At 37.2% G+C, this 23,212-nt stretch overlaps 3 protein-coding genes across 6 annotated transcripts; 2 read left to right on the top strand and 1 right to left on the bottom strand.

Moving 5' to 3' along the window:
- Positions 1-689: 689 nt before the first annotated feature.
- LOC137721097 (B3 domain-containing transcription factor NGA1-like) lies at positions 690-3,395 on the top strand. 3 transcript variants are annotated; one of them, XM_068460213.1, is made up of 3 exons: positions 690-943; positions 1,148-1,268; positions 1,382-3,395. In XM_068460213.1, exon 3 carries the CDS (start codon positions 1,429-1,431, stop codon positions 2,701-2,703), a length of 1,275 nt encoding a protein of 424 aa, XP_068316314.1. In that variant the 5' UTR covers positions 690-943; positions 1,148-1,268; positions 1,382-1,428; the 3' UTR covers positions 2,704-3,395. The 3 variants fall into 3 exon arrangements, with proteins under 3 accessions (XP_068316314.1, XP_068316313.1, XP_068316312.1); XM_068460212.1 differs by having other exon boundaries at positions 1,375-3,395; XM_068460211.1 differs by having other exon boundaries at positions 691-943; positions 1,148-1,280; positions 1,375-3,395.
- A 12,962-nt stretch (positions 3,396-16,357) lies between these two features.
- LOC137721131 (protein ARV 2-like) lies at positions 16,358-18,857 on the top strand. The gene is made up of 9 exons (XM_068460244.1): positions 16,358-16,556; positions 16,659-16,706; positions 16,796-16,885; positions 16,987-17,032; positions 17,141-17,223; positions 17,357-17,451; positions 17,927-17,993; positions 18,106-18,178; positions 18,527-18,857. Exons 1-9 carry the CDS (start codon positions 16,470-16,472, stop codon positions 18,634-18,636), a joined length of 699 nt encoding a protein of 232 aa, XP_068316345.1. The 5' UTR covers positions 16,358-16,469; the 3' UTR covers positions 18,637-18,857.
- Positions 18,858-19,292: 435 nt separating this feature from the next.
- Positions 19,293-22,700, bottom strand: LOC137721192 (NAC domain-containing protein 19-like). 2 transcript variants are annotated; one of them, XM_068460298.1, is made up of 5 exons: positions 22,456-22,700; positions 21,499-22,046; positions 21,075-21,401; positions 19,973-20,975; positions 19,293-19,864 (listed from the first exon to the last, which is right to left on the bottom strand). In XM_068460298.1, the coding sequence occupies exons 1-4, from the start codon at positions 22,667-22,669 to the stop codon at positions 20,814-20,816; spliced, it is 1,251 nt and encodes a 416-aa protein (XP_068316399.1). In that variant the 5' UTR covers positions 22,670-22,700; the 3' UTR covers positions 19,293-19,864; positions 19,973-20,813. The 2 variants fall into 2 exon arrangements, with proteins under 2 accessions (XP_068316399.1, XP_068316398.1); XM_068460297.1 differs by having other exon boundaries at positions 19,293-19,861.
- Positions 22,701-23,212: the final 512 nt, after the last annotated feature.

Here is a 23,212-nt window from a genome sequence, read left to right as displayed (position 1 = left end):
TGTGAGTTTTTCCGGCCACCGGAAGAATGGACTGCCGTGGCGAAACTACCAGCTGGTCCCCTTCTTAAAGAGAAAAATAAATAAAACCAAGATTATCATATTAAGAATGTCCTCCATTCAAATTAACAACAAAATTGCTTGCAAAGAGAACCCATGTTTAACTTAATAAACTTCGTCAAAGTAATATGGATGAATTTAAATAGCGTTTAAAATAAAATTATTTGTACAATATTTACTCATCACTTTATTTAATCATTACAGTCGACGGAGAGGGTCGGAATTGTACGAGCAAGATGTGAACGACTCATAAAGCATTGGTCTAAGATTAAGGGGACTCCATCCGACCATATGGTGAGAAGTTTGGTGTAGTGTGGTGTGCCTGATCATCCCCTGGGCGCTTGGCTTGCCCATAGCTTTTGCCACTGGCTGGCAGGACCAGCAGCAAGCACTACACGTACAATCGATGACACCAAAAGTCAAAAACTCCAAACCTAACTATCTATCTGGCAATACAATACAAACGTGTCCTCTCTACGTAGACAAGTGGCCTTCAATTAAAAATAATAGTTAGGTACTCTTTACTGGCAAATTCATCTCACAGTAAATTGAGCTAGATCTTTCTCTCTGGTTCTGGTTCTTAATTACTTAGCACACGCAGAAATATATATACACATATACATATATATACATATAGAGGGAGACAGAGAGAGAGATTGCACCCAAAAAATTATTGAAGAAAAGGACAACCTCACATGACCCAAAACCTCATCTTTCATGGGCCCCTACGTATAAAAATTTCTTCTCCTCCTTCTTCCGATCCCTCTCTCTCTCTCTCTCTCTCTCTCTCTCTCTCCCCCGCTCAGACACAGTTTTTTTCTTCTAAACAAGAAAAATGGAAGACGGAATTTGATGTTTTGCTTCTCATTGTAAAGCTTCACAAAAGGTAATTAATTAGCTACTCAATTAACCTGTAAATTTAAACATATATATATATGTGTGTGTGTATCCATCTCTCTCCTTCTGTCTCTCTCTATCCCTCTAGTTTAGTAGCATAGTTTGGTCAACACTTATATGCCAAGAAGCTAGTTTACGACTTCCTGACCTTATGGTTGAGCCGTCCATGGCTAATTTAGTCACGTTTTATTAGGGTTTGCGTTTTTCGGCTTTGGTCAAGGAAGGCACCGACCCTCTTTTGTGGATGATGGTCTCAGACTTTGGGGCCTCAGAGATCTGATCAGAAGCACAAAAAGATAACAATTTTCATAAAGGTATAATTTGAGGTGAGCGTTCTTACATGCAAGCCAGTTTTTAATACATAAAATTCCTTATTATTATTATTATTTTATTCAATTATTCATTTCCTACACTAATCAGGTGATAGGGTTTTGGATAATATTGCAAATCATTGTGATAGAATATAACAAGATCATGGACTTTATGCAAAGAGATCAAAAGGGGTATTCTGACAAAGAAGATCAAGATCAAGAACAAGAAGATCAAGAGGAAGAGGAGGATATAATCACCACAAGTAACAGCAATTCTGGGTCCTCACCAAAGTACAAAGGCATCCTTCTTCCTCCGCCTCCTCCGCACTACCACCAGCAGTACGGCCAGCAAAAGCCGTGGCTTGATGCTCAGAATCACAGCTCTCCGGAAGCCATCAACTTCATGGACTTATCACTAAACAAAGATCAGGTTTCTGATGGTGGTACGGACCCGAATTACTGGCCTCCTAATTCTGAAAGAGAGCACATGTTTGACAAGGTTGTGACGCCAAGCGATGTTGGGAAGCTCAACCGCCTGGTCATTCCGAAGCAGCACGCGGAGCGGTACTTCCCACTTGACTCCTCATCGAACGACAAGGGCTTGCTTTTGAATTTCCAAGACCGGACGGGAAAGCCGTGGCGGTTTAGGTACTCTTATTGGAATAGCAGCCAGAGCTATGTCATGACAAAAGGGTGGAGCCGTTTTGTGAAGGAGAAGAAGCTGGATGCCGGTGACATTGTATCGTTTGAGCGAGGGGTTGGGGAATTGGGGAAGGACAGATTGTACATTGACTGGAGGCGCCGTCCTCCCCCTCCTCTTCCGCCTCAACTACATCCTCATAACCATTATGGCGGAGGCAGGCTTTACTCGCTACTGCAGCGGCCGCTGCCTTCTTCTGTGATGTCATCTATGCCTCTTAGACACCACGAACATTTTCTTCACTCGAACAACAATGTTCATCATCCGTACCACCACCAGCATCACAACTATCAGATCATGAATCAACAATATTTACCGCATCAGCTTCAGCAATTGCAAGGTGGGAGGGATCAACATGTGATTCATCATCAATATCCAATGGTGATCGATTCGGTGCCTTTTTATCAACATGGTAATTATAAAAATAGTGCTACTAGTACCAGTAGTGCTAGTGTTGCTTCATCAGCTGGTAAGAAGCTTAGGCTTTTTGGTGTGAACATGGAATGCTCAAGTAGTCCAATTGAAGAGGATGATCATCAAGAATGTCAGATATTGTCTTCAACAGCAATACCCTATCAACCTCATCATCATCATCTTCCATCATCGACATCTTCACTGGCTTTTCCTCCACGCGAATTCATTAGGCTGCCCAGTACAAGTAGTAGTAGTACTCCACCAGATCATCACTTCCCCTCAAACAAAGGGAAATCTACAACTTCGTTTTATTTGGATCCCTAGAGAGTTTGATCGTTTGCTATGTCAATAACGACTTTTTGATCTTCACTAGTTCAATTTCCTCTTGAATTAAAGGTACCCCAATGGACATGGTCCCCCCAGCGACACAGGTCTAGCTGTAGATCAGCTGCCTTCCAAATAAAGGAGCAATCTACTTCACTTGTCGATTTATTTGGACATATATGATGATCCCAAGCTCGCTAGAAAAGAGTTCATTTGCCGTGAATTAGCAGGAAAATAAATATATAAACAAAAGTGAACAAGCATTTTTCTTTACATCAATTTACACTAGTACCCGAATTTGCAGTTTCAAATTGATCAGAGTACTACTACTACTATTACTACTGCATTTCTTTTTTCCTTATATATATAACTGGTTCGTGCTTGAGCTCTCCAGTATACATACATACATATATATATATATATATATATATATATGTGTGTGTGTGTGTGTATGTGTGCGTCTATTTTTGTATATTAAGGGCACCCTAGGTACTTAGTCCTTACTTTGACTACTACTGCACAATGCACACCTAATTTTCAATATTAGACCACAATATAAGGAAGAAAAGGCCGATCCACTTTGATGATACAGCTTGCCCGTTAAAGATTGTACTTTTTTATTTGGTCTGAACAAATTAATTGTACACTTATTCTCTAGTAATTCGTAATTACATTGATAATTAGAGGTTCAAACTTTCTTCTACTTACTAGTTGGAATTAATGACTTTGTTATATATATATATATATATATAGCAGTAGCTGCAACATCCTTGATATATATGAACAATTTAATTAAAATTAGTTTCTTTATTATGTATTACTATTTGCTGCTGCAGCTAATTAGATTAGGCACCCTTTACAGGTAAGGCTAGGTGCAGAAAGCTCATTGATGCTAAAAAGGTACATCTATCATCTATGTTCTTAACTAGTCCAAATTAATCAACTTTATTCAAAGTTCTTCCGGTGTTATATATGGCCAAGGACATATTGTTGTTGCCCTACTTTTTATCACCTTAATAGGTAATTCATATGTTTAATTTTTCTTAATATGTATCCAGCCTGTTTTGACTTTGTCTTGATACTGCAAAAACCTGCAGGTAGATAGAGTTTAATTAGGTGTAAATTAATATAACATACAGTCTGCCTCTGTATATATGTGAGTAATTCCTTTTGTAAGAAATTATACTAGTCTAAATAATTTCTTCTGTAAATTAAACAGTGTATTTGTAATAACCTTTGCCAAAAAGAATCAATTATATTTTGTGCAATTCAGTCATATATATATATATGAGAATGTATATATACATATAATATAAGTATATAACTCTTACTTCCTAATTAGTAATTTGTAACTACTAATCAATCCCATCTCCTTTCGTTAATCACTTCATGCTCTAGCTATATATCTAATCTAGTTTCCAAATTAATATAAACACTGCACTCTAACAGGTTTCCTTCTTCTCTTCACTGGTATGCGAACGTTTGCAGCTGGTAATGGCCTGCCACAATTGGATTTATAAACTGGTATACGTACGTTTGTAGCTGAGACACAAACTCCTCATTTGTGTCGTTACTTTTATACCCAAAGGCCATTTTTCTTGTAGGGTTCATTTAACAGAACTTATTCTATATGTAACGTAAATTAAATTGTTTGATGTCAGGGCTGATTAATAGAAATGCTGTTTCTGAGTTATCAGTAACAGTAGTACTAGTACTCTTTAACTGTTTGACACTCAAATTTTGTTCAAATAAATGGGGTTTTCAAACTTCGTAACTACTAATCAATAAGAAAATTAGAAAATAATACAACATATATATTTTCCAAAGGAATGGTACAAAGTGGCGGATCCAGGATTCAAATCTTAAGCAGTCCCAATGTTAAAGGTCCAAGTTTTTTAGATAAAAATAGGGCACGAAGTGTGCAATTTTTTTTTTCAAGTTTATCGAACACTTGATGAATGATATCGATAGAATTTGTGAAGTGTTGTCTATGCAACCTGTCAAGATATGCTTAGCAGATATTACATCAAACACTTGGTAGGTACAAAAGGACCCGTACAAAACAAACTAAGGGATCTTAGAAGACCGTCACATGTATATTTTCTGAACTCCGAGTGGTCCTAGGACCTAGGTCCAAGTGTGCATCCGCCTTTGTGTACAAACTGAAACTGCATAAAGTAATAGTTTTTCTATTTATTTCGATTTATTTGCAGATTTCCATTGTTATAATATCAATCCCTCTCGTGTAACTAAACAAGATTGTGGTGCCGGCCATGAAAAATCTGGATTATGGTTGATTGTTTTCACAGCTGCAGTTACCCTCAATTGTTCGCAGCTGCTGTTAATCTTCCTGATCAACTTCAACTTGGACAAGGGTCACTGGGTTGCTTATGAAAGCAAAAACCCTAAATTGTTGGTAATATATTCATCTGGCAATCAACCCTAGCAATGTTGCTGGTTAATTTAACGATGCATCAACAACAATCCAAACCTGAAAAATGAAATTTAGAAGCACAACTAAACGTCTATATATCGACATTATGTATAGAAGGAAAAGCTTAATTATAGCAATTGGTGAGTTTGTTGGAACGATCATATACCATGCCAACTAGTAATCAAGTCTAGCAATGGTCTGAGAGTGCCCATCCTATATACGTTATCGAGGCTTAATATTAGAAGGCACAATGATGATGGTGATGAACATGTCACATGGCTAAAGGTAGACACTACTACAAAAAACACTTTGCACGACGAAACAAGTTTGTTGCACAAAGTTCAAATTCATAGTGCAAAACCTTTTGCGACGAAAGTTTGGTCGCGCATGGTTCGTCTCACAAAGCTCGTGACGATAGAGTTTGCGTGACGAAAATTAATCTTTGTCTCGCAAAGTAGCTTTGCGTGACAAAGATTAACGTCGTGCAAAACTTTGCACGATGAAATATTTAAAATTTAAAATTTTTGTTTTAATTAAAATAAATTAATTTAATATTTTGCGCGACAAAAAATATTTTGTCGCGCAATGTTTTTGACTTTTGTTTTATTATTTCTCTTATATTAATTTAATTATATTAATTGTTTACACAACGAAATATTTGGGATCGCATGATTTTTCGAATTTTTACTTTTTTAATTTAATTTACTTCTATGATTTTATTTTTTTTAATTACTTTAATTTAAATTGACATATTCAAAATAATATTACATATGAAAAATAGTGATCAAATTATCTAATATTTATAATATATTCAAAATGTACACATAAATTAACAAAGTACAATAATAAAATCATAATACGAGTCTATTGTGGTGTTAGTGGCGGGGGATATGTTTCGATAGTGTCCTAATCCTAACCTTTAGTTGTCAAAGTCTTGACAATTCCCTACCAAAAAAAAAAAAAAAAAAAAAAAAGGTCAAATAACAGAAAAATAACAAAAAATTGGCATAATCTCCCCTAAAATTGGTATACCCCAAATCCGAACCCAAATTCCACTTCTCATCTTATACTCGACCCCAAACCCCGCACCAAACTCAAAACTAACTCCAAACACACATATTAATGAAAAAAAAAAAATTTGGGGAAAATATTGTAATACCTTGAAATTTTAAATATACGAAAATGTGGAGAAAAATCGAAAATAAAGAAATGTAAGGTTATGAAAAATTGAATTGAGATTTTATATTATTTTTCAGGAATTTATATTAATTAATTTGAATTTAGATTTTAATTAAAACTAGTTATAAAGAGTGAAGTTTGGAAACTAATTGTTTAAAATCCATCGACCGTTCGAGGTCACAATTTATATTTTTTAATAGAACTCAATCTCACGAACGCGTATGCGTATGCGCAAACCATTCGTGAAAACAGAGTTATAACGAAAGAGTTATTAACGTTTAAAATTAGGGACATTTTTGTAATTTTGACTTGAACTAGAAGGCTCCAGAAAATCTGGAGCAATGGGAGTGCCACGTGGGTGGCTGAGATGAAAAAGGAAGGAGAGGAAGAAATGAGGGAAAGGAGAGAGGGGAGAATGAGGGAACCGGGTTCCCTTTGACCCGAGTAACTTGACCCGGAGGCATCCATGATTTCCGATGCAATCCATGGTGTTTTCCGGCGAGTTGACACCACTCACTATCAGGAAAACATTTCCCATCGACCCATCTACCATTTCCACCCCAAAAATGAGAATAATTGGCCTTGAATTGGTGAAACCCGCACTAATGGATGCGGTGGTACCTTGTCAAAGAACCACCAATTCTGAAACAATTTCTTTCAATTTCCACCACCACAACCCTCATCTTGAGCCCAGGAACAAAGCCCAAACAAGTTTGGGGGCATTGGAGTTGTTATGGAGTAGAATCAAGGACACCTAAATTCTAGGGTTCTGGCGGAATTGAGTGAAATTGGGGCTTTTCCCAGCCGAATTGGATTTCGACCTAGGTATGAAAGTTGTTCCTCTCATTGAGATCTACTTTCCTGTAAAATTTGGTAATTTTATTTAAATAGTTGAATGTTTCGGCAAGTCAAGGCGGCCGACCCCCATGTGTGGCGGCGCGTGGCCAGTGAGCTAATGCCGTCTTTTTACGCTAATTTTGATGTTCTGAATCCATATTTAATATACATTTGGTGTGATTCACTTGTTTGAACCTAGTTAGTGATTGTGAGTTACTTAAATATTTTTCAGAAATGAGTTAGGAAATGGAATGGTGAACTACGAAAGGTTTGATCATGTTCAAGGGTACGTAGGCAGTCTAACGGGGGTTAGATGCAGCCTTAACATAACCTAGATTAACATAACCGAGATTAATCTTTCGCTGAAATTTGTCTAAGAAGAGTAATTGGGTGATTAATTTACAAAATTTACCTTATATTCTTGGTAAATGAGTTGGGTTATATATTTTAGGAGTACCTCATAATTGGATAATCAAGAATTAAACTTTTGTTGAGAAGTTGATTTAATAGAAGAAATATGGAGATTTAATTGGTAATCCAAACATATGCTTTGGTAATTAAAATATGATTATAGTGTTATGAGGAATTAAGGAATTTAAGTAAAAAATCGTGATTAATAGTAGCTAAATAAAACGAAGTTTAGTTTGGGCCTATCACCAATATTATTTCCCGAAATAAATATTTCGGGGCGGGGCGTTACAACTATACCTTTTGGCAAGATTGAGAGTGAGTGAGAATGAGAGGAAAGAGTGAGTGTGAGAGAATTAGAGGAGATAGTGAGAGAGAGATGAAAGAGAAAGTGAAGAAAGAGAAGAGAGATTAAGTGAGAGGAGTGAGTGTAACATCCCACATCGACCAATGGAGAGGGGGTGATGTGCCTTATATGTACTTGCCCACCTCCATATAGCACGAGGCCTTTTGGGGACTCACTGGCTTCGAAAATCATCGGAATTCCGAAGTTAAGTGAGTTCGGGCGAGAGCATTCCTAGGATGGGTAACCCACTAGGAAGTTCTCATCTGATTTCTCAGAAACAAAACCATGCCGGCGTGGCCAAGGCCCAAAGCGGACAATATCATGCTACGGCGGAGTTGAGACTGGGATGTGACAGAATGGTATCAGAGCAACTCTGTTGTGTGTGCGAGTATGTCAACGAGGACGTTGGGCCCCTAAGGGGGTGAATTGTAACATCCCGCATCTATCAATGGAGAGGGAATGATGTGCCTTATATGTACATGCCCACATCCACGAGGCCTTTTGGGAACTCACTGACTTCAGATTCCATTAGAACTCCGAAGTTAAGTGAGTTCGGGCGAGAGCATTCCTAGGATGGGTAACCTACTGGGAAGTTCTCATCTGAGTTCCCAGAAACAAAACCATGAGGGCGTGGCCGGGGCCCAAAGCGAATAATATCGTGCTACGGCAGAGTCGAGACTGGGATGTGACAGTGAGTGTGAGAGAGAGGGGTTGGGTTTGGGGAGAGGGAAAGAGAGAAGAGAGGTAAGAGTAGAGAAAGACATTAAGAAAATGGTGGATGAGTTATTTTGGTTTTAAAAGCCGTATCACTTTGCGTGACGAAGGATACAAGTTTGCACAATGAAACATTAATCGCGAAAGTTCTTAAAAAAATTTCCCGCGTCCCATTTTTGGTGCCCGCCCAAATTTTTAGAGTTTTGCGCAATGAAAAATTGGTCGTGGAAAGTCTTAAAAAAATAAATTAAAAAAAAAAAACTTCCCACGTCCCATTTTTGGTGTCCACCCAAATTTTTAGAGTTTTGCGCGATGAAAAATTGGTCAAGCAAAGTCTTAAAAAAAAAAAAAAATTCCCACGTCTCATTTTTAGCTCTCATCCAAATTTAAGGATTATGCACAAAGAAAGTAATAAGGTTTAGGCGACCAAATGTGTATTCGTCGCACAAAGAAAGTAATAAACAATAAAAAAAAATTTAGTTTAACAATATAAAATATAAAATATAAAAATAAGTAAATAATGGTTAGGCGACGAAATATTGATATTTGTCGCCCAAATTTAAAAAAAAATAATAATAACTTATGAAAAAAAATATATTTTAAAATTTATAATATTAAAAAAAAAAAAAAATTGGTTTGTGCGATGCATGTATACATCTACACTTATATGAATAAACGAAAAATCACGATTTAACGATTATTTTAACTCCAATTTTGATGATTTTTTATAGCTACACTTCTTAACCCTGTATGAATACAATGAATGAATTCGATCTTCAATTTAAAATATTTACACTAATGTATACCACAAAATCTTATGTTATACTTAATGAAAGTATAAATAAACTCTAAGTGTTAGTGAATCTACTGTTTTGATGGAATGCGCATCTGCGAAACTAGTTTCAATGATCCAACCATCAAGCTTGTTTATATATACTTCGGGATCACATACGCCAAATGACACGCCCCGACCCCGATATTCCCCGAATACCAGGATAGGCACGTGCTTATCCTGACCCAATATTCCCCGAATACCAGGATAGGCACGTGCCTATCCTGGTATTCGGGGAATATCGGGGTCGGGGCGTGTCACCAAAAATCGCAAAAAATAAACATTCAGAAATCAAGTAACGGGACAAAAGTTTTCGACGATTAGAAACGAAAAATCACGATTTAACGGTTATTTTAACTCCGATTTTGATGATTTTTTATAGTTACACTCCTTGACCCTATATGAATACAATGACTAAATTTGATCTTCAATTTAAAATATTTACATTAGTGGAAATGAAAGTATAAATAAACTCTTAAGTGTTAGTGAATCTATTGTTTTGATGGGATACGCATTCTATAAAACTAGTTTCAACGATCCAATTGTCAAACTTGTTTGTATATAATTCAAGATCATATACGCCAAAAATCGCAAAAAACAAACATTTAGAGATCAAGGAATGAGACAAAACGTTTTTACGGTTATAAACGAAAAATTATGATTTAATTTCAACTTCGATTTTGATGATTTTTTACAGCTACACTCCTTGACCCTATATAAATATAATGAACTAATTCGATCGTCAATTTAAAATATATTTTTCTAACAAAAATTTGATCCGAACTACAATAATATATTTTTCTAACAAAAACCTATCCAAACTACAATAATAACTTTAAAGCTACTTAATAAATATATATACCGTTCAATTTCTTAAGTGTTATATGTACAAAATAAAAAACGAAAATAAATTGGTTTAGGCGACAAAATATTTGAATTACGTTGTGCAAAGATTTTAAATTTTTTTTTTTAAAATTTTATTTATTTTTGTGAAGACTTTGTGTGACGACGTTTAAAGCTTTGTCACTTATAGTCACTTTGCGCGATGATGTTGTTTCGTCGTGCAGGACTTTGCGCGACAAAGTTTAGAGTTTCGTTGCGCAAAGTGACTTTGGACGACGATGTGTGTTTTGTCGCGCAAGAGTTTTTTATTACTAGTGAAAAGACAAACCCTAATATAATGCACGCTAGCGCACAATTTTTCAAACTTATTTCTCAACAGTTGATTGCTATATATAGACAAATGTCATTGTGCACCGCTCAACACTACTACAAAACCATTTATTAGTGTCACTATGATAACCGACAAGAAACATATATTATTGTCGAATTTTAAGCAAAATCCGACAGAAAATGAATGCAGTGGCTGATATAATAAGCGACAGAATTGCCGACGTCAGGAAATGAATTTTCCGACATAAAATACTCTAAACTCGACAGAAATTGTGTCAAATATAACCGACAAATAATTTATTAATAACGAATAAATAAAAGCATTATCTGTCAGATAAAATCGACATAAAATATATTAATAATAAAAAAAAATAAACCACTTTCTGAATCATTTCTTTCCCTTTCAAGTTGGCCTCCCCTGCATTCATTGCATTTTCCAACGAACAGATATCGAGTATTCCTGTAACAAAACAACCAGTGAACGGATCCGTGAGCACCCTACACAAACTACCCCTAAACTTTATCATTCTTGCAAATCAATAGATCTTCGACATGCAAAACCAACACAGTCAACTGAGGGCATGAATCTTTTGGATTTTGATCTGTCTTTTATCTCTTTTGCGTAATGCAGTTGTCACGCCGAGGACCTGAGATCGGCAAAAAGAAAAAAAAACAAAAAAAAAAAACCCCCGCGCCCGATGCGCCAATGAATGTAAAAATAAAAATGAAAAACAAACAAAAACTAAACTCCTCTTATTAAAATAACTCCAAAACTTACAGGGTGTACAAAAGCAATAAATTAAAATCCTTAAATTTCTCCTCAGTCACAACCTCAGCTTTTCTAACACCTATCTTGCCAAATAACACCTATCTTGCCAAATAACTCATATGTAAAATAATAGGTGAGGGGTTAGCAACAACCACCGTCGCTCAGTGAGTAGAATATATAATATGTCAGTCAAGCGATGCCATTTTACACACTCTAGAAAATACAATATTAATATCAAAGCTTTAGCCACATAATTCCATATCACATTATCCCTTTGTGTGTCCATTATATCCTTCATAAATTATAACTCATCACGTGACCCCTAATGGCCATTCTACCCTAATGTTTTATCCCTCGGATTAATGCAACACCAAAGTTCTCATACTTCATGAACATCTCAAACAATTCACTGATCAGATATATATATATATAATAACTCTGAAAGTACTTCACAAAATCTAACATACTTGACTTGAAATAGATAGATATTTAAAAATAGCTCAAAACCCATGATATCTCATGGTTTTTGTTTATCAGAAAATAAGAATATTTTAAACACATTACATAGAACACTCACCTCAATAATCCAAGTTTTGACACGACAACCTAACTAACATCTCTACACACCTCAAACTCTCTAACCCTAAACTCTCTTGCTTCTCTGTACGTTGAACCTTCGATGCATGCTCTACATGTTTCCTTGAGATGGGAAAACAATGGAGCATGGCCTCCTATTTATAGGAATGCTATGCCGACTAACCCTATGCTCTAATTGGAACAAATGGACAGCTCCTCCTATAAAACTATGAGTCACAAACACGTGTTGATTGCATGCAAAATTGTTGACACCTCCTAATACTAGGATTGACACCTCCTATTTGCATGGAATACTACCACCAAACAGTGACATTAGCCAATGGATAAAGGTGTTCAAAACTAACATCTATTTTAGAAAGCCTAGTAAAATCCAACGGGCACAAAGTACTACCGTAGCTATTACAAGAATATGAGTGAAGTACCCAAAAACCTTTTATATAAGAAATGATTAGATATATGTATATATAAAAGAAAACCGAATAAAATAAATATATTGTCCTTGAAAATAAATAGTATAAATATATTTGTAAAACAAAAATAAATTACGGGTTCTTACAGCCGTATCCAAGCTTTGGAGTCCGCTCTTGTGCATACATCAGAACACGGATGGGTGTAAAAATCATAGCACAAAAAAAACTTTGAAAATAACATCAGAACCGAAGTTTGGGGGTGATTGCGTTTTTACCTAAAGATGGGGGAGTCTTGGACGATCCGCCATGGATCTAGAACTTTTGGGTGTTGGTGCGCCTCCCTTTTTGTAGATCCGTGTACTCTCGCAAAATGAGATTTTTACCCTTGACTTAGGGGTTTCACTACTGAGATCCAGTGCAAATGATGGCTTTCATGAACGGGACCAAGAGCCATGGTGGCATGGATTACAGTTTCAGATCGAGAGAAATGGAGGTGAAGGGTTTGTGTTGAACAACAATGAAGACTAGATTTTGTGTAGGTCAAGAGTTATGAAGACATTTGTCATGGTTGATGGATGAACGGCTATGGCTTCTACCTAGGGTTTGTGTTGATTTGAGAAGGGGCCTTGAGAAATGAGAATTGAGAAGACCTCTTTCGGTTTCTAGAAAGAGAAGGACCTAGGGTTTCTAATTACACTTGGAAATGAAAGCAATGAGAGAAACTTATAGCTTTTCATTTGGAATCCTAGGGAGATCTTTTTCTTGATGCACGACACGTGTGCGCATTCTAAGCTTCTGGGCTTACCAAGGACACTGTGGACATTCGCGGAAGGAGAGAGCCGTATGGGCTTTGGGCTCAAGATCATCGCTAAAATGAGAATGGGTGTAGCTACTAGGGTTTTGCTTTGTTCGTGTCAGTTATAACCGTCAAAATACTAAAATAATAACCGCCAGAAACAAAAATAATAAAATATATAATTTATGTCTGTTATAATCGCCACCATTAACTTAAAAACCGCCGGAATATGTTAAAAATATTTTAAAAAAAAAAGAATTCAAAAACACTGGCGGTTATAATAATTTTATGGCGGTTGCATCCGACACTAAATATCCGTCAGGAATTTATGTCGGATTTAACCGTCAGGATTTCATTGTTATCTGACACTAATTGAATGATATGTCGGATATCTTTTATCTGACATAATGGCTTATTAAACCGCCACCATTATCCGACACCTAAAGCTAATATTGTAGTAGTGCAATTATGTTAAGCTATGCTAAGATGCAAGCATAGTAACTCTTTTTAACCAGGCACAAACTTGCATGGACCACATTAGGGTTCTAGCCTACTTTCTCTTTTAAGATTGTTATCATAAGTGTAAGGATGGAAGAGAGAGATGCTTGTGGGAAAATATCCTAACGGATAGGATGTTGGATTTCCACCCATGCATTCGGAGTTCAAACTTTGCTCCCCCTAAATTATTTAAAAGTTTCCTACCCTCTTCCTTCTCCTCTTATTATACATTAATAATTTTCTTTTTTGAGAGAGAGAGAGAGGGAGACTATTGAGGGTAAGGTCCTAAAAGACGTTAGAGACTAGTCGGGTGGCGGCTAAGGCCTACCACCTAGATGGTTGGTAGGTCTAGGCAGATTGAAGTAAATTTATTATATATCGTATAAATTATGTCTATTTATACTTCAAAAAATATAATCGTATTAACATACATCAATTGCTAAAAAAAAAAAAACATAAAAATTATATGGGTAAATTACATTTTCATACCTCAGGTTTGGGATCTATTTCAATTCCTTATAACATCTTTAAAACATTTCACTTTCATACCTTAAGTACTATTTTATTTCAAAATAATATCTCCGTTACATCTTCCATCCATTGATCTATTAAATGTGGACATGGCTGCCAAATGTCTGCCACGTGGAAAATAAAAATATTTTTTAATTTAAAAAAAAAAACTTGAATTTTCTCAAGAAAAAAAAAATTGAAATAGACCCCATCCCATCTCCTTGCAACCACCCCCCCACAAACCCATAAACCTTTCTCCCCACCCACACCCACCCAGCTCGTCTTCCCCCTTCATCCCGGCGACCCACCTGAGCCAAAACCCTGACCTTCATTCCGCCCGCACCCCCTACGGTGCGACCTACCTCGACGTTCCCCCCCCTCGGCTACCTCACCCTGTTTCCCCCCTCCCCCTAGAGACCTCACCCTGCTTCCCCTATCCGGAGACCTAACTCCCTGCGTCCAACCTCGCCCAGAACCTAGATCTCGACCTGAGCGACCCATCTCGTCCAAAACCCGACCCCCACCCTCCTCTCATCTGCAACATCTACCCTCTTCTCCTGCCCCCATCCGTGCCCTGCTCGTCGGCAAGTCGGTCGGCTCCAACAACGAGGTATGCATTTAATTTTGTCCTTCAAATTTTGAATTTTTTTGGTGCTTGGTTGGTGGTGGTCTGGATAGAGTTAGGTTTGCTAAGGGTGGGTGGGGTTGTAGGTGAGAAAAGGGAGGGTGGGGGTGAAGAAGAGAAAGGGCTTTGGGAAGGTGGGGGTTTGCTGGGTTTCTTGATGGGAAGGGAGGTGAAGAGAATGGAGGAGAAAGAGGTGGTCGACGAGGGGTGAGAGGGTTTAAGGTTTCTGGGTTTGTTTGCGGGGGTGGGGGGTTGCGGGGAGCTAGGTTTCAATATTTTTTTTAAGATTCAGGTGGTTTTTTTAAAAATAAAAAATTATTATTTTTTCCACGTGGTGTGCCACGTTGGCAGCCACGTCAGTACTTAACGGATCAATGGATGGAAAATGTAACAGAGGTATTATTTGAAATAAAATAGTACTTAAGGTATGAAATTGAACTGTTTTGAAGATGTTGTAAGGAATTGAAATAGACTCCAAACCTGAGGTATGAAAGTGTAATTTACCCAAATTATAAAGTATAGGAAATATTGAAAACATGGGGGACAAGCATATAGTGAGAGTTCAACCAAGTATTCAACAAGTGTCTTACATTTTATTAAAAATATATAAAATGCAAAATAAAGTTATCAATTTTCTGTATAAGTGAGAATTGCGGATTAGACAAATGCCTAGAATGGCTAGGTGGGTGCCTATGCGGAGATCTAGGAGCCCTTTCTTAATTTTCAAACACCTAAGGATTAATTAGGACGATAGTCAACCGCCTAACTCCTAGGTAGGTGTAGATGGTTGTAGGCGGGAATTTTTAGAACAACGATTGGGGGTTATGTTAAGAATTGTATAGTAACTTAGTAAGGGCCAGTTTCGGATTGCTGTGCTTTTTTAATAAATTGCTTTGTGATTTAAAAGTAATCAGCTGCAAAATAAAGTAGTTGAACGTTTGATAGATTGTATTTTTAAAAGTGTTCTGAGTATGAAAATCAGTGTAAAAGCTGTTTCTAAAAGGATAAATAATGCCATTGTTTAAAATTAATGAGCTTATTATAGTTTGTTCAACAAAAAAAAGAGAGCTTATTACAAGAATTAAAAATATTCTAACGGCTTAACTCCGCTTTTTATTAAAGCAGCTTTTAAAAGTAATCTACATGCTACTTTTAAAAGCTGCTGTTTGGAGGTCATTACTTTTAAAATAAGCCTTATATTTAATTTTTACCAAACATTTTTTTTACTACTTTAATTTAAAGTGAAGCAATTTTTAATGAAAAAAAATAATACCAAACTGGAGCTACGTCTTCAAATGTTTATGGTAATTAATAAAAAAAAATAAAGGTGTTTATAGTGAATTAGATGATACATCATTAGATTTGTTAAAATCTTAAAAAGAGTATTTGCATTTCCTTTCTATAGTGATAATGAGGTAAATATTCTTAACACAAACCCAATCGAACAAAAATAAAACCTAAAAATTCCAACAAGAAACAAAAAACAAAGAAGCTCAAACTAAAAGCGACACCGTTTACGAGCACAAGTCAGCGTAGGCCCAAATTTTATTTCTTTTATCGAAGCCGAAGCCCAAACACGGAAACAGGAAGAACCAGTGTTTCCAGAGTGCCCAGAGAGAGAGAGGGGCACAGAGCGCCATGGAGTACAGATGCGTAGAGTGCGGCGGTCGCATGACGACTCTGTTCGTCCAATACTCTCCCGGAAACATTCGTCTCATGAAATGCGTAAATCCCTTTTCCTTTCTTTTCTTTTCCTATTTTATTTAATTTTTTCTGTATTTTTTGAGTTTTTCTGCTGCTAAATTGGTTAGGTTTTTCTGTGAATAGGGTAATTGCAAGGCAGTTGCAGACGAGTACATTGAATGCGAACCCATAGTAAAGCTCCCATCTTTTTTTTTTTTCCTTCAATTTTCTCCTTCGAAATTCAACAAATTTGATACTTTTTGATTTGTTTGCACTGCCAGATTATTCTAATTGATTTGATTCTGCACAAGACCAAAGCTTATACACATTTACTCTATAATGTCATCGACCCACAAGCTCCTTCTTTCCAGGTACTGAAAATTATGCTTCTAGGAATTTACAGTTTTACTGTTCCTTTGAAAATTTGGGTCACCAGGAGTTGCTAATTTTATTTTCTGGATACCCTTTTCAGGGTTTATTGTGGAAGTCGACTTTCGGGTTTCTTCTGCTGGATGCTTGTATCCTTACCGTGCGTATCAGGATTGTGTTTTTGGAAATTTAAATTTTGATTCTTTTTACATAATATGTGTTTATATATGTTTTGGGTGCCTTAGCAATGTGTGTAGATAGGAGTCTCTTTTTGGAAAGAAGCAAGGAAGAATGGGGCTTGTCCATGAGCTTTGCCTCGTTACTTTGGAGATTTCAAAAGGTTCGTGGGTACATTATCGGATTTCGTGGGGTTTATACGCATGTAGTATGATTTATATTAAATTTTAACAGATGGGTTGAGAATTTTGGCATTTCAGTTTCCTATTAATAAGAAAAGGATGTTCTGATTTCAGATGCTGATGGATATCGTCTTTGGAAATATCATGTTTCTTTCTACATTTTTACTTGCTATGAGGATTCTTTTCAGCACATTCCCTAGACCACTCAGGTAACATTTCCCGTGTATACTTCCCAGGATGGCAGTGATTTCTATGAATATTTTAACTGAGGCGTAGCTTTATTACCCGTCTATATGGAAACTTGTTCAGGAAGCATGCCTGTTTGGTAAGTCGATAAAATGGGGTAAACTGAACTAGAGAGTTCCTTCTAGCATCTTTGATTTGCGACCGCTCAGAAAGTTAAGAGTGATAATGGGTACTCAAAATTATGCTGAGCTATGAACAAGTAGGAATTTAGTCAGGCTTAAGTTGGTATGGTTAGCACGGTTTAAAGTTTAGCAAAAAGATATAGACCACATAAGAAGAAGAAGAAGAACAAATTATGACCACCCGTGAGTCATGGTGTGAAAGATTCACAACTGGAGCAACCTTTAGTAGTGAGATAAGTCATTGTCTTGTCTCAGTGGATATATACATATATACAAACATAAACATATGAGTGTGATGTTGTAAATTCTGGTACAGGTATAAAGAGCTTCTGCTTGCAATATTTATTTCAAGTTACTTCAAGATGTTTCTTATTGCAATGATGGTATGGTTTGCAAATTAAATAAATCCGTTTTTTCTTTTCTCATATTTGAAACTTTCCTCAAGAATACTTGGTTAGACTCAACGCATATCTAATTTGAGCATGTGTTCTACAGGTCTGGGAATGTCCTTCTGTGATTTTGATCGTTGATTTATTTGTTTTATCATCCAACACTGTGGCACTCAAAGGTCAGATGACAATGTATTTACGGTCCTTGACATGTTTCCAAAGTTAGCGTTTTCAGTGCATATTTCATTAACCAAGCTTTATCAGCGAAGTATCATCTTGAATTTTTTACGGAAAATGCTACTGCTAGATGCTCATATATCTGATTACTTTAGTTTTAAGGACTACACAATGTTTTACGATATAAAATAGATGTTCTGCCTTGATTTGATATGGAGGTGCGCATTAGCTAACATTAGATCTGCTTAGTATTTCTCAAATTCTATGGTGTGGAAGACTCTTACTCTGAGAACGACCGATTGCAGCTGAACATCCTTCTTCCTTTCTCCTTTTTTTTTTTTTTGAAACAGTAATAACTCAGTCAGCCATGAGTAGATGTATAGCGGCCTGCTTCAGTGCTCATGTGGTAAAGTTTTTGGTCACACAAAGGTGCTGGAGTTGGGAACTTTTTAGATCTTAAATCATTGGTTGCCTAACTTTCTCTGTATTGAAACGCATAATTTTTGTTTAGACTTTTGTATTCTCATTTATTATTCTTTTGAACAAATAGATCAATATTTTCTGCGAAGACAGCGGTGGTGTTAGACTGGCTGCTGTAAAATGTGGTGTAAATATGTAAGATGTGTGTCACAGTTGTGAAATAGAGTGCAGTTTTTTAGCATTCTACTATAAACTTTCAGCTTTCAGATTTTATTGTGGTTCTGAGTTTTTACCTTTGATTGGAAATCGAAAGGAACTTAACCTTGACGGGGTGTCCAAAGGAACGAAACTTACCTATAGCTGGAGTGCCATTGTGGCGGTTATTCAAACCAATCAATCACGGCTAGAAAGTTAAAAACACATGGCAATGCTTGATTAGCTTGAGATAAAACGTCCAATTGTAGATGAGTTTCGGCCTTAAGGGAGGGTGGAAAAGAGCCTCGACATATCCAAATGCCCTAAATCAGTGCTCTAGTGAATTTTCCTCCTGTTGCTCCCTAACTAAAGGAAAGCGGAAAAACAATATTTCTTATTGTGTGGTTTCAAATACTAGTTCGATACCAATTTATTCCTCAAACCCTTATAAAAAAAAATATAACGTTGTATTAAAAAAAAAAAAAAAACAAAAGAGAATAAACTGCACAAAATTCCATTGAAATTGAAAGGTTCTAAATAAACAACGTTAACTGCAATACAACATGAAAGGAGTACAGGAAAAGCAGAAATGCTGCAGAGGAACGCAGCAGCTGATACAGGGAAACTAATCAAAGCAATATTTACATAAGATGGGTGTTTAATTCTGAAGGTTATCAAAGGATTAAACCAATCATAATCATCCGATTTTGATAATGATCGTAATTACCACTCCATTACGGATGGAACCTCAAATTTCAATACCAACAACCAGTACATCAACATTAGTGTCTGGTTATTGTAACATACTTGAGACTCCAGAAACCATGTCGCAGCAGATCCTGTATAACGCCATTTCCAGAATAAACGACTATGGAAGGACAGCCTGAGCACGAGGCTAGAACTAGAGCTTGGTTCGAAGTATTATACCATTCCCCGTCGGGGGACTTGATAAGTGGTGTTGAGGAGATGCTTCAATGAAAGAAACCTACAGTTGCCTGCTTCAAAGACTCGGTTTTTGCTTTCTTCTGGGGCAGATGAAGAGCAATGCAATACTCTGCAGCTTCCTTGACCTGCTAGTAGAGTTGACAGAAATCAATCTGAGTTGAGTGAAACCAGAAAATAGCCTTCCCAAAGCTTCAATACAAGAGCTTTTATTAACTATTTCAGCTTTGATTGCTCACCTTGTCTTGTGATACAGCTTTGCAGTCGGATTCTTCTCGGAGCAACTCCCAGTGGATAGAAGCGAATGGACGATATTTGAAGACAGTCTTGCTGAGGTACGTGTATGGCTTTTGATGAAGAGTGTAGATAATTTGAAGACAATTTTGCTGAGGTTCGTCTGACTTTTGATGAAGAGAGAACACTATTTAAAGACAATTTTGCTGAGGAATATTTGTAGTTTGGTTGACAGGAGACACGCGGTCTCCAAACAACTGCTGCTTCTGAGAAAAGACATCTTTGCTTAATCTAGACTTGTCGAAAGAGAGTAGCTTTCCAGATGACATCTCAAACACTGGCTTCTGCTGCTGTTCTTCGAACTAACATGTTCACCTAACAAGCTTTGAAGTTTCTAAAACTAAGGAATGCTTAAAAACGGCCAAAAAGAAGAGGAACAGGCTTAGGGAACGTACGTCGGTTGTCACGGACATGATCGTCCAAAACTGGCAGAAGAAGTTTCTAATGCCTACAGTTCCTGAAAGGTAGACTAGGGTGATGCTTTACTCTTGCTAGAGCTCTTGGGGTTTGCAAGTCCCCTATTGCTGTTTGCCAATAACTAAGATCATGCGGTTCTTCGATAACTAAGATCTTGCTGTTCTTCGATAATTAAATCTTGTTGTTCACTAGCTATTCTTGAGTAACTAATACCGACTAAACCTATGTTGCTGTTGCTATCTTAAGACTCGTGCTTGTGACTCTGGTAGATTAGAGTCACTAAAAGTAGGGTACGTTGTTTCTTCCCAGGATACTAAATTACTAATCCTGGTCAACAATGATAGATCAAGAACTTTATGGGAAAAGAGTTTAAATCTCCACATCATCTGGAGATCGCAACTCATCATTGCATCCAATATAGTTATTGGGATGCACACCATCTCCCAGTTCCGTGTTCATTGGTGACAGCAGCAAGTAATCTTGTAACGGATCAAACAGTGGACCCATACATTCATGTGGTTGGAAAAATGCCTGGATTAAGAATCATAACGAGAAAACGTTAGAAGTTTTGATCATATTAGAAAGTTCATATAAAATGAAGAAACCAACATTCAAAGACCATATTCTCACCTCTGAAAACATTTCCTCTGTAGCTCGATCGTGATCACCATTAAGTTTGCTAACTTGTTCATTGGGATCACAGGTTGAAATATTATTCTTATATTCAAGATAAGAAGTATTATCTGGAATTAAAGATTGCCGCCTTGTGCAATCACCATAGACATAGGAAACATGTCCCGGCAAAGTGTGTAACGGTGCCTGCAGTGTGGTTGGGCAGTAATCCTGTGGTTGATGTGGCTGTGAAGGCTGATGTGGATGCGGTGGCTGGTGTGGCTGTGGTGTCTGCTGCAGCGGTTGAGAGGGTGAATTCAGAATTTCTCCCATCTCAGCACACAACTGGTGGATTAAAAATCACAAACAAGCAGGTGTTAAATTTTGGCAGGTTTTGCAAGTTCATACGAAAGAATGCAGAAAAAGCATATGATTATCTCACCTCTAGAAACATAGCTGGATCATCGAAATCCGAGAATTTCCAGACACCAGTTTCATCATCACCATCATCAAAGCTCAAGCTAACTTGGCTAATCTCTAGCTCTTTTTCTCCCAGATGTTGCACTGGCTCTGTTAGCACATCATTTACAACAGCTTGATCGTCTTCAGAATTCGCTCCTGAATCAGCTAATTCGCCCCAGATTGGATAACCCTTCGGCTTCTTATAACTAGCTGAATTGTTCTTCAGGCGGCAGAGGACAAAGTCCATCTGCTTGGTGGGTTTAGAACCCACCTGAATTTCTGAGAGATAATACTCATGGACTACCCAATCAGTCTTCTTTGCTTTCGGCACACGACCTTCGTAAAAGGTCAGAATCCTCTTCTTCCCAATCACAGCTTTGGATTCTTCAGCCCTGATCTCACGCTCCTTGCCTGTGATCTTGTAAAAGCCTTGATCCGTGGCCCGGTTGCAGCGAGTGCTGTTGATGTACTTGTAGTCGGGCCGGCTGAAGAAGAACCACTCCTTCTCATGATCTTGTGGGAAGAATGCTGAAATCCAACAACAAAACAAAATGTTCAAAATTTGAAACCAGTCCACTCCAATTCTTGAGCGACAAGCGATATTACTACTCTTTAAGTTTATACTAAGGGGAGGGGGGAGGGTTTGCCCGGGGCGCAATGGTTTGAACCCGGGCAATCCACCCTTGCACTCCAATTCTTAAGATACAAAAACACAAAAACTGAAAAGATCATAAATATATGCATACAACAGCATCATACAAAAGAAATAGAGAACTGGAATCACAAAACAAAACAAAAAATGGAAACCCAATTCAATTCTGGATGAAAAAGAATAGAAAAAAGGAACAAGATTGTAAATTTGCATACACAATATCAGAATCCATCAGAAATCAGAAAAGGGTAGTGAAGAAAAAGTGAGACAGATTAGTGGGGTTACCAGGAAGATCGCAGGGCTCGTACTTGCAGACATCGATTTCAGGGATGACGTGACGGAAATGGGAGTCTGTGCCCTGTATCTTGTTCTTCAAGTAGTAGCTGATCAGCAACTCATCAGTGGGGTAGAATCTGAACCCAGGTAGTAGGATCCCATTCACATGCACTGCATCTCCTTCTTCAGTTGTCATGCAGCTGCTGATGCTGCTACTGCTCATCTCTCTCTCTCTCTCTCTCTCTCTCTCTCTCTCTCTCTCTCTCTCTCTCTCTCTCAACTTTGAACTGTGATTATTGATCGGTGTTTTGGGTTCTGTGAGGAAGCAGCGTTTGAGCGGAGTCGTATTTATATACCCTCATCAAAGACCCCACTTATCCCTCAAAGCGCTGGACTATTGAAAGTTGACTAGTATTTTTTCCGAGTCTTTGAGCTTATGGTGCAAGTTCATCTTTTGCTCCCTATACTTTTGGGGTTTCTTTCATTTTGGTCTTCCAATTATTTCTTATCACAATTTCTTTAATTCCAGTAATATTGTAAACTAATTTAAATTATGTTGTGATCAATTTTAACTTGGGTGAGAAGAGGTGAGCAAATTGTTTTCACTAACTTAGCTAAACTAAACAATATGATTTTACAATATGAGTGGTCGTTTTGTTAATTAATTTGTGTTGTGGTTGTCTGAAAGGTTTTCTCGTTGACACAAGCAACTCTAGATTTGTTACAACCAAAAACTATTTGAATCCTATCAAATTTTGTAAGGGTT

The sequence above is a fragment of the Pyrus communis genome, chromosome 16 (genome assembly GCF_963583255.1).
Source record: "Pyrus communis chromosome 16, drPyrComm1.1, whole genome shotgun sequence".
NCBI lineage: Eukaryota > Viridiplantae > Streptophyta > Magnoliopsida > Rosales > Rosaceae > Pyrus > Pyrus communis.
Note: the sequence above shows the minus strand (reverse complement) of the source record. Positions and strands in the feature narration are given on the sequence as shown.